The 11,053-nt window shown below is 41.4% G+C and overlaps 1 protein-coding gene across 3 annotated transcripts in view; it reads left to right on the top strand.

The window, feature by feature from the left end:
* Positions 1-1,559: 1,559 nt before the first annotated feature.
* The window catches only part of pcdh17 (protocadherin 17), a 61,759-nt gene continuing 52,265 nt past the window's right edge, over positions 1,560-11,053 (top strand). The window contains exons 1-2 of one of the 3 annotated variants that reach the window (XM_038701642.1): positions 1,560-2,250; positions 3,009-5,800. In XM_038701642.1, the coding sequence (XP_038557570.1) occupies positions 3,305-5,800 (2,496 nt within the window). In that variant the 5' untranslated portion in view covers positions 1,560-2,250; positions 3,009-3,304. The remainder of the gene's footprint in view (positions 2,251-3,008; positions 5,801-11,053) is intronic. The other 2 variants (XM_038701641.1, XM_038701640.1) reach the window with 2 other exon arrangements.

Below are 11,053 nucleotides of genomic sequence, written 5' to 3'. Positions count from 1 at the left end.
AAAGTTAAACAGTTATTTGGGCAAATTATTAAAACCTGTGGTGGAGAAAATGTGGTCTTAAGGAAAATGGATAATTCAACTTTGTTCGAGAGCAGATTGAATAATTTTCTAATTATTTACCACACATTCTGCTAATCATATTTTTACTATCTACTTAGCATTTTGTATTGAGGTCTATAATTCTGGGAATGCACATGAGTGAAGACTTCAGAGGAACGGACACTTGGTGAACAAAATATGAATCACTTTTGAACAGTGATACACACACACACACACACACTGTATGCAGATAGAGACAGTGATGTGACATTTACCTTCATCTGTTATCAACATCTTGACATTAGTACATCAAACCTGCTGTTTAATAATGAGCTTCGGTCACCATCTGACTAATGAATGGTTCTGACACTCTTGTCATTTCCTCCTGTCAGAGAAAAAGGTCAGTGGGAAAGTCAAAGAGGTTGAGATCCATGTTTATACATGGATCGACTACAAGATTATATTAAACAAAGCTGACATGTTGAAATAGCAATACCAAATGAAGGGCATAGTTAAACTCTGACAAAAGTGCAGCTCTATGGTAGTCAAAAACACTAAAAGTCTCCAGGTCTGGGTTCTGACATTTTTGAGGTTATATAATGAGATATGATGTTATTTTTAAATGCTAGAAAAATTGAAGTGAGCAATTAATCTGTCACCTAAATAGTTCTCAATTAATTTTATGTTGATCTATTTCAGCTGTTCTGGAAGTCTGCTCTTTTGAACAGGAACTGGAATTAACAGACTGAGACAAGATAGAGTGTTGTTTTCAAGCTATAATTGAGAAAATACAATACTGAAGAAAACAATGGGGGGGTTTACTGTCACTTCAAATACCTGTTGCAATCATCAGATCCAAATCCCCCATCATTTCCTATCATATAATAATTTCACAGGTGTTTAACACTTTTAATTACATACAAAAACGTTTGAAGTTACTGCTGCTATAAAACTTTGGGTTCAGACACAACTCTTTAAAAGCATCTCCAATGTACGCAATGCTCTCTAAACTTAAGAATGAAACTGAAACCTGATGTGTGATAAAAACACACACAATCCAATCAGTCATTAGTTAACCTTAAGTTGCTAGCCTTCAATTTCTATAGCTTAGAATATAATTTAATTTGTTCCTCTTTGACATTAGACTCAGCATTGTCTCTTATATAAATACATTTCAGAATAAAATAGAATCAGAATACCCAGATCATACATTCAGTTCAATCAAAATTAATTCATTTCCAGTTTCTGAATATAAATCTTCCTGTGTGTTTTAATAAAAGACTTAACTGAAATTTCAAACCTCTTCATCCTGCCCACTGGCTGTGACTTGACGAGGCTGTCCAACGCACGGTTTAGTTTATTGTAAACAACAATGAAGTGTAATATTTGAAAAAAACAGATGCGCCACCGGTGACCTAGGAGGCTACCAGCCACCAATCATTTGTAGTCTGTACCAAACGCGGTTTTTGAATCCCTCCTTCTCTTCCCACCTCTTCAAATTCATTGGCTGCCAGAGGAGTAGCGACAATGTTTAATGCACCATGCGGGTGTCCGGAGTTCAGTCAGTGAGAGGAAGCAGTCTGTGTGCTTCGGGCTGTTTTACGTGCCGAAAATACTAAATAACTACTGTGCGTATATATTCAAGAAAATCACCTTTTTGCTTTATGACAGCTACATAGAGACTTGTGCCAGAATGCGGGGTTGTTGCTGACAACCTTCTCAGCAGCTGTCTCTCTGTGTGGACGGGGACGGTGGACAAGGACAAAATGCCACTACGGGAATCAGTCACTCAGCGGATAGGGGAAAAAACACTCACCGCCTTTTAAATATCCACTTTGGATCTACCTGACTATACATCTGGATTTTTTTCTTATGTAGTTTTTCTCCGAACAGTTTTCCTTCCTGGAGAACGGTGACTCACTGCAGGGAGAAGGCGAGCCGCTGCATCCTAATCAGACAGCGGAGAGGACTTCAGCTCATTGACATTACAGTCATACTTTTCTGGAGCACTTTTTTTATGTTCACTGCGCTGCACTGTAGCCTGCGTGTGCATCGGAGGCTTGTGGCTTTTTTCCTGCACAGAGAGGGGTAAAGAGGATACGGGTGTTACCTACTGAAGGGGTTAGGGGATCAAACTCTTCCTGAACCCTGCTGGAACTGACTGTTTTTTTAGAGTTATATTTTTGTGGACTATTACAACAGTTTCTTCTGGTAAGTATACGTTTTGTCTTTTATATCCTTAAGGTTTTCTCTGTTGTGTAATTTCCCACTGGAAGCCCTGTCTGTTGCTAATTTCCAAACGATTGTTATTTCCATTCCAATCCCTATGCATGCGGATGCAACAGCTTCTTCCAGGGACCGCTGAATCTTGAGAGAGAGACAGAGACCATCAGTGGAGAGAATTACACGGCTGTGCTGAGATGTTGGCAGCTCATTTCCGAATTTTTTATAAGGCTCATTGTGAATATCCGGATTATGCGATTTGTTAATGCGTGTAAGAGGCTCATTTTATACACACTTACTCAAATAGCCGCCACAATAGGCCATCTTCAGTTGTACGCCTGCAGTGTTACCATATTATTAAAGTTACCCTATTACAGTTTCAGTCAGCATTTACATTATGTTCGAATGAGCCATTATGATGTTAGGGTCAGGTCCGGCATTTCACATTGGAGATCAAAAACTGCATTCTGAATCTTGTTTTTTTACCAATACATGTAGTAAATAAGCTACAAGGGAATCATTATATGCCTGTGTATCAGGGCTGCGCCAAGTGTCTTTCCAAGGTTAACTAATTGACAAGCTTCCCCCATAATTGTGGAGATGAATTACACATGAGCCCTGTCTCATTTTTGGCTCCTTGGTGGATCTGATTTCTTACCGGCAGAGTAGCTTAGTCTGTTTTTATTTGGGTGATTAACTGACACCTATACATTATAACAAATATTTTTTTCTGTTTTCCTTCTTAGGTCTTATGAGTGAACACTTACAACAATGACTATTCTGTTTGGAGACTGGATCGCGATTATTGCTCAGATGAGTCTGGGTGCTCTGCTGAATTTAAATTAGGTGTTCAGCATCACAGATTGCTGGAAGAGACAGAGGAAGAGAGAGACAGAGCAAATATAAATGCCAAGGCCTCACATGATGAACAGAACTCTTTTTTTGATCCTGAATAATAGAAATACCAAATTTGAAAAAAATATCAACAGGTCAAAGAAGGCGTAAAGACAACACATATTATAGCAGCTTTTACGGAGCGGGCATGTATCTTTCTATTTTCTTTTTCCTCCTCTTATGGGCTCAAGCCCTGACATTGAAAAACTTGAATTACTCTGTCCCAGAGGAACAGGGTCCGGGGACAGTGATTGGGAACATTGCCAAAGATGCCAGACTTGGACTTGAACAGACTGGGCAGGCAGGTCAGGGTAAGAAAGCCAACTTCAGGGTGCTCGAGAACTCAGCTCCGCATCTCATCGACGTGGACCCCCAAAGCGGTCTGTTGTACACAAAGCAGCGCATTGACAGGGAAATGTTGTGTAAGAGAAACCCCAAGTGCCAGCTCTCCATGGAGGTGTTTGCCAATGACAAGGAGATCTGCATGATCAAAATAGATATTCAGGACATTAACGACAACTCACCCACTTTCCCCTCGGATCAGATTGATATTGACATCTCTGAAAATGCAGTGCCAGGGACACGCTTTCCCCTGACCAGTGCACATGACCCTGATGCAGGGGAAAACGGTCTGAAAACCTATCAAATAACACGCGACGACTACAATCTCTTTTCCTTGGAGGTAAAATCCCGTGGTGACGGGACTAAATTCCCAGAATTAGTTATTCAACGACCACTGGACCGAGAAGAACGAAGCCATCACACCCTTATTTTGTCAGCTACTGATGGAGGGGAATATCCTAGATCAGGTACCATGCAGATTAATGTTAAAGTTATCGATTCCAATGACAACAGCCCTGTGTTTGATCAGCCCTCATATGTTGTGGAAATTCCTGAAAATTCACCTCCTGGTAAAGTCCTGATTGATTTAAATGCCACTGATCCTGATGAGGGCAACAATGGACAAGTAGTCTATTCTTTTAGTGGCTATGCCCCAGAGAGAATCCGGGAGCTCTTCTCCATAGATTCCAGAACAGGGGTCATAAAGATTCAGGGTGAAATTGACTATGAAGAGAGCCCCGTTATTGAGATTGACGTCCAGGCAAAGGATCTAGGTCCCAATCCAATCCCAGGTCATTGTAAAGTCACTGTTAAAGTGCTTGACAGGAATGATAACTGGCCATCTATAGGCTTTGTGTCTGTGAGACAGGGAGCTATCAGTGAGGCAGCACCTCCAGGCACTGTCATTGCTCTGGTCCGTGTCACAGACAAGGACTCAGGCAGGAATGGACAGCTTCAGTGCAGAGTGCTGGGTAACGTTCCTTTTAAACTTGAGGAGAACTATGATAACTTCTATACAGTGGTGACAGACAGGCCCTTGGACAGAGAGGTGCAGGATGAGTACAATGTTACCATTGTGGCCAAAGACAATGGCATTCCTCCTCTAAACTCCACAAAATCCTTCACCGTTAAGATTCTGGATGAGAATGACAATGTTCCTCGCTTTTCCAAGTCAGTTTACCTTCTTCAGATACCTGAGAACAACATCCCTGGAGAGTACCTAGGTTCAGTTCTGGCACATGACCCAGACCTTGGCCAGAATGGAACAGTGTACTACAGCATAGTCAACTCCAATGTGAGTGGGGGCGATGTCAACACCTATGTTAATGTGAACGCTGCTAATGGAGCCATCTATGCCGTGAGATCTTTTAACTATGAGCAAATAAAGTATTTTGACTTTAAGGTTCTTGCTAAAGATGCAGGATCTCCACACCTGGAGAGCAACGCCACAGTGCGCATCAGTGTTCTGGATGTCAATGATAACATCCCTGTCATTGTTCTGCCTCTACTCCTAAATGACACGGCTGAAATCCATGTGCCACGTAATGTTGGTGTTGGCTACATTGTCACCACAGTGAGGGCGGTGGATAATGACTATGGTGAAAGTGGGAGGCTCACCTATGAGATCTCAGATGGCAATGAGGAGCACCTCTTTGAGATTGATCCAGTGACTGGGGAGGTGCGAACAGCCCACCCATTCTGGGACGATGTCAGCCCCATTGTGGAGCTGATCATCCGAGTAGCGGACCACGGCAAGCCAACCCTCACTGCTGCCGCCAGGCTCATCATCAAGGCCTCCGATGGACGTCCTCCTGATGGACTGCCACGCACGAAAGACAATCAGAACTGGGACATATCCCTGCCTCTTATTGTAACTCTAAGCATCATATCCATTATGCTTCTGGCTGCCATGGTGACCATAGCGATCAAGTGCAAGCGGGAAAACAAGGAGATCCGTACCTATAATTGTCGCATTGCAGAGTACTCGCACCCTCAGCTGGGGAAAGGCAAGAAGAAGAAGATTAACAAGAACGACATCATGCTGGTGCAGAGCGAGGTGGAGGAGCGAGACGCCATGAATGTGATGAATGTGGTAAGCAGTCCTTCCTTGGCCACCTCTCCCATGTACTTTGACTACCAGACACGCCTGCCACTCAGCTCACCAAGGTCAGAGGTCATGTACCTCAAGCCCACTGCCAATAACCTCAGCGTGCCCCAAGGCCACGTGGGATGCCACACCAGCTTCACAGGCCCAGTCACCAGCACTACAGACACACCTACTAACCGCATGTCCATCATACAGGTAAGAGAAATTGCACTCTTCTCCTTCACTGTCACACCACCATTTTCACGTCACAACCCTCAGAAAGATCCCATGTCCTATATCAATGCTGACCCCTTGTTTTGTAAAATGAAAGAAAAAGAAGATAAGGACAGGCAGTGGCAGAGAGGCCCAGGAGCACAGAGAGAAAAGAAGGGAGGGAGGGGGGAGCATTAGAAGGATTAAACAGTCATTCTGGTGCTCTCATAGAACAGAGCCAGTGACATCAACACAAATCAGTGCTTGAAATATGTCACAGTAGGCTTTGGAAATCAGTTTTCATGTAGATATTTTTCATCAACCAGTGTCATTTAATTCCCTGTGGAATAAGGGTTTCAGCCTGTGGCTGAGGTGTAAGCAGGTGTGTGTGTGTGTGTGTGTGTGTGTGTTTTTTAGGACGAGTTCCATTTTAACCTACCTATTATCCCACAGACGTTTGCATGTCCTAATCCTAATCTAGACTGTGAAAATATACTTGTAAATTATAATAACAATATCTGCACACAGTAACCGTAAGAGCTATAATGGCATATCATGAGATAAAGGTACTCTAAATTGTAACAGATCAGATCATATCAGTCATCAAATTCTGTACCTCTTTGTGGTTAATTCTAGCGATTTTAATTCCTAGAGATTAGCAGATTGTACTTATTTTCGCAGCTACTTTATACGTCTTTGTGTGGAGTACTTGGTTGTATAAGCCTCTAATGTGATAACTTCTCTGTGTCTTTGGCCTTAAACCCATTAAAAGTCTGTCGTGTCAGACGAGGATTAAGGCCTGCTTAAGACAGTGGTATGTAATGCTGAGGATACTGGGCAGTTGTAGTAAAGTGAATACTTTGTATGATGTTTGCCTATTGTTAACAGAAAATATATTTTTCATAATAATTTGATAGGAATAAAAGAGTCCTCAATGAGCTTTTGTTATTATTACTTTCTGCCTGTGGCCTTATACTATTTGACAGAATGACATTGTTTCCATTTACATCCTGATGGACTGTAACCATTAGTCTCTCGATCAGGCTATCTGCTGTCCTTTCCATCCCACTATTTGCGCTGGACATGGATGTGACGATGACTGTGATCAGATGTGACGTGTTCCCACCAGGGAGGAAGGCCACTCTCTGTTGTTCCCACTCTCAGTCTCAGCCCTGCTTCTATTATGAGCCAGCTGCATAGGGCAAGGGTCAGTACAAAGACCGTTAAGGCTTCCTAATCAGGGGGACAGAATAATTGCGGGTCCATTCTGCAGGCTGCTTCTCTGCTAATGTGGTGATGATGAATTAGACCGTATAAGGCTGTTGCACACCCATTTTGTGCACTTAACTTTTCTCTCCACTGTCAGACTGTCAAAGGGAAAACAAGCAGGAGCGGCAACAACACATTCCTTAGTGTCTTGTTTACAGAGGGTCCCCTCAACGCATCCGGCGTGCAGGGTGCTCTATTGTATTATTCAACAGAAACCTGTGTAGAGGGAGATGGCCTGAGGCATTAAGTTTCTTTAGAAGCTGTACAGAAGCGTATCGCTTTCCTCCCTCCTCCCTGATTCTGCCTTCTCTCTCCGTTCGTGTGGACAGTAAGTAACCTGAGTCAGAGGAGAGTGGCTATGGGAAAAATGTCAGGAAACAAAGACAGAATTCCCCTTCCATCGATCCCAAGGCCTCTCAGCACATCTGTCACTATAGTTGCCACAGGAGAGGAGGCTAAATAGGAAAAATAAATAAAGAGATGGATAAAGCAGGAGAGCATATCGCCTGCTCAGTCAGTTTCACAAGGGCACCTTAGTGCTGCTGTCTTCATCTACACCTAGTAGTACTGTAGTTTCCTGCAACTCCCAGTCTCTCTCCACACTACTGCTGGCCTCTAATGATGTTTTATAGTGGTGCACTTGCAGACAGGCTTGGCTTGGTCTCTAGCTGGGAGAGGGGAATAATATGAACATATCAGCAGAGCTCTGCTGGCCTTATCATTGTCACCACCACCCGGCCCAGTGGAGAGCTTCATTTCATTTCTAAAAAGAATTCCTGGGATAAGGAGATGGATGATACGTAATGATGCCTAATTCCGCTTAAGGCATTGAAGGGAATTACTAAGTGTGGAATCAAGGTTAAAACCAATATGGAGCAAAATTCCTCAATGCTCAGGAAGAAGGGATTTCAGTAATTCGCTCCAAAGAGTGAGCCTGCACCCACTCTGTGTTGAATATGTTTTAGGATTTTGTCCTATATAATGTTTAGCTTAGCTGTGCCAGGCTGTGGCCCACAGACTGGTTCATAAGTTTCTCTGCTGCTTTCTTGCTACCTGTTTTTACCCTCAGTGTTACCAAACATTCAAACACTCCTTTGTCATTACTTTTAATTGGCCCATAATTTATCATATTGATTTGTTTTGATAAGTTTTGAGTGTTGTAATTTGATTCACCATGAAACTAATTAAACAGAATCCTGTCTCGGTGGGAGACCATCCATGTTAATAAGATGCAGGTGGTACAGAGGCAAAGGGGAGTCTGAAAGGCTATAAAAACTGCCTTTAGTTGTGCCATTCTGCCTTGTGTAGGGTGGCATTGAGATGAGGGTGTCAAGGAAAAAAGGGGCTCTAGTCTCTTCTGACTTGACATTGTCACTTGATGAGGAGGTTCCTGCTGCTCTAATGAAAAATGTCAGGCATAAACATGTAACAAACATGTGGAATAGAGAATATGAAACTGTTAGAATATAGAAACTGTTTTGAATGACAATATCTGAATTAAAGCAGATGCTGAATCCATGACATTTAAAATTTGCTCACCGTTTTAATGCACGTAAATGCAAAGATTTCTGTTGTAACAATTTCTAATAAACTAAGATCTTTGAAGGGATTCTCAAAATGACTGTCAGCTTTAAACGTATTAAGTGAATTTAAAGAAAGCTGAAAAAGGGTATTAGAGGTGTGACTGTGATCATTTACGTAGTCTGTATACAATATAGGAGATCAAATTTTCACTCCTTTGATCTGTTTAGGTTGCGAACAATGTAGCTGGAGCAGATGTTGAAAATGGATGCTTCCAGGAATGGTCTTACTCTGCAAAATTTAGGGTGATTGTGTGTGTGCGCATGTGTGTGTGTGTTTGTATGCATGGGTGTGTGTGGGTGTAATGTCATTGTGTATTCCAGGCATGTGATTTAAGCCTTTCGCTGGCAGGCTCCGTGACAGAGCCCCTCTCTTTTATGAGCGGGACAATCTTGCATTTGTCCGAACCTTGAAACACCCTTCCTCCAAGAAATACACACACACACACACACACACACACGCTCGTGAACACAAACACACAGATGCACATGTAACCAGGCTTGTGCTGTTCTTAAGGATTCTACCGAAAAGTCTTATCAAAGCCTCCGCTGTATATTGTATTGAAATTGCTCCCACACTTCAGTGGCCACTGAGGCAATGAATAGAAAAGCGCTCTTTATTTCATTTCTCTCCCTCTACCTTCATCTTTAGATAACTGCTTTCCTCTGGAGCTTTCTATGGAATGAGTTTTGTAAACCTGTATGTGCTGAAGCCCACTTGCAACGGGATTGAGCAGCTCAGCAGCTAGATTCAGTCATTTATAGCAATGGGAGACAGTTCAATAACCCATTTGTAATTTGTGTACTTTTGTGCCCCAGTTGAGGTTCTCTGGCCACTAAGCCAGTTTTGTTTTATTTGAGCTTGCCAGTACATAAAAAAAATGATCAGCTCGCCTTAGGGTGTATCTTCATATTTCCTCAAATAAACCTGCCGCTACTGTACATAACACTACAAGCTCAAATTCTGAATTATTAATAGGCAGTTTTATTTTTCTTCATCTCCCCCGAGCTCATATGATAGATACAACTGAGAGGAAGTGCCGTCAGACCACAGAATGTTGTTCTGTGGAACAACAGTAAATTATGTTATCTCTATTTAACCAAAATATATTTTTTTCAATGAAGTAGTCACTTATTAGCTACCATTACTGGTATTTGAGTTTGCAGAGGTGCGTGTTTCAGTACAAATGCGTTCATGGTCTTGAAGCTGTAGCAGAAGTGTAACACACAGCACAAAACAGCAGCTATATTTGCATCCTCTTTCATTAATAAATCATAACGTTTAACAAATCAGAGGGAAGCGGAAGATGTCATGATAAACATCAGCGGTCTCTGGCTACATATTTGTGAACCTGGGGGGAAAGGGAGGGCAGAACACAGGGTAAGTGGGAAACAGAAGATACTTTCTGATATAAGCATAATTTGAGCATTTGTTTACTTTCGCTGGGTCTGTCTGAAATGTGAGGAGGCATGAGACAAAGTAGAGATGGCTGTAGTAAACTTTCAAGTAGTCCATTCTTCTCATCTCTCAACACCTGTATGTGGTTGGGATTAATGCTGCATAAATGTATCAAATAATTGATTAGTTGCCAACTATTAAATTACTCGCCAACTATTTTGATAATCAATTAATGAGTTTAAGTAATTATTTAAATAAAAATGATCTGATTCCATCTTCATAAATGTAAATAGTTTCTGGTGAATATCTTTGGGTTGTGGATAAAACAACACATTGACCTTTTTCACAATTTTTTGACATTTTATAAACCAAACAACTAACCGATTAATCGAGAAAAAAATCGACAGATTAATTGACAATAAAAATAATCATTAGTTGCAGCCCTAGTAACGATAATTTCAAGTTTTAGAAAGAAGGCACAAGGAATCTTCTGTGGTTGTAATAAACACCACCAATTTCTTTATCATTGCCCTCACTTTAATGTTTTCCTTTGGCCACTATTTTCATGAAAAACATTAAACAGACTCAGGCTGAAAATTCTACAGAGATTTACACAATTAATAGTTCAGCTGCAGATACATACTATGAAAACCCAGAACATTTGTTTGAGATTGGAGGGAGCTGTGGAAGTGAATGTTTTATTTATTGCAAGTTCTCAAAAATCCAAGTAACTCTGCTAAATAATTTAACATAATTGGTAAACCCCTGACTATGCTCACCGTTAGACACAAATTCCCCTTGTAACTTATAACAAACTCCAGTTGAGTCAAACTGTAGACAGAAATAGATTGATATAGATAAATGGATAGATAGATGACTGAAGACAATTATGTATTTATACTATATTTTGGTCTTCTTGGTCAGCCACAAGAATGCACAGCAGCCAGCTGCTGTGCATTCATGTAGACACAGCACTTATCTGTGCTGCATTATTACATTATTTTAACA

The sequence above is a fragment of the Micropterus salmoides genome, unplaced genomic scaffold (genome assembly GCF_014851395.1).
Source record: "Micropterus salmoides isolate LMB-PRFRI ecotype aquatic unplaced genomic scaffold, ASM1485139v1 Ms_hic_scaffold_6, whole genome shotgun sequence".
Lineage (NCBI taxonomy): Eukaryota > Metazoa > Chordata > Actinopteri > Centrarchiformes > Centrarchidae > Micropterus > Micropterus salmoides.
Note: the sequence above shows the minus strand (reverse complement) of the source record. Positions and strands in the feature narration are given on the sequence as shown.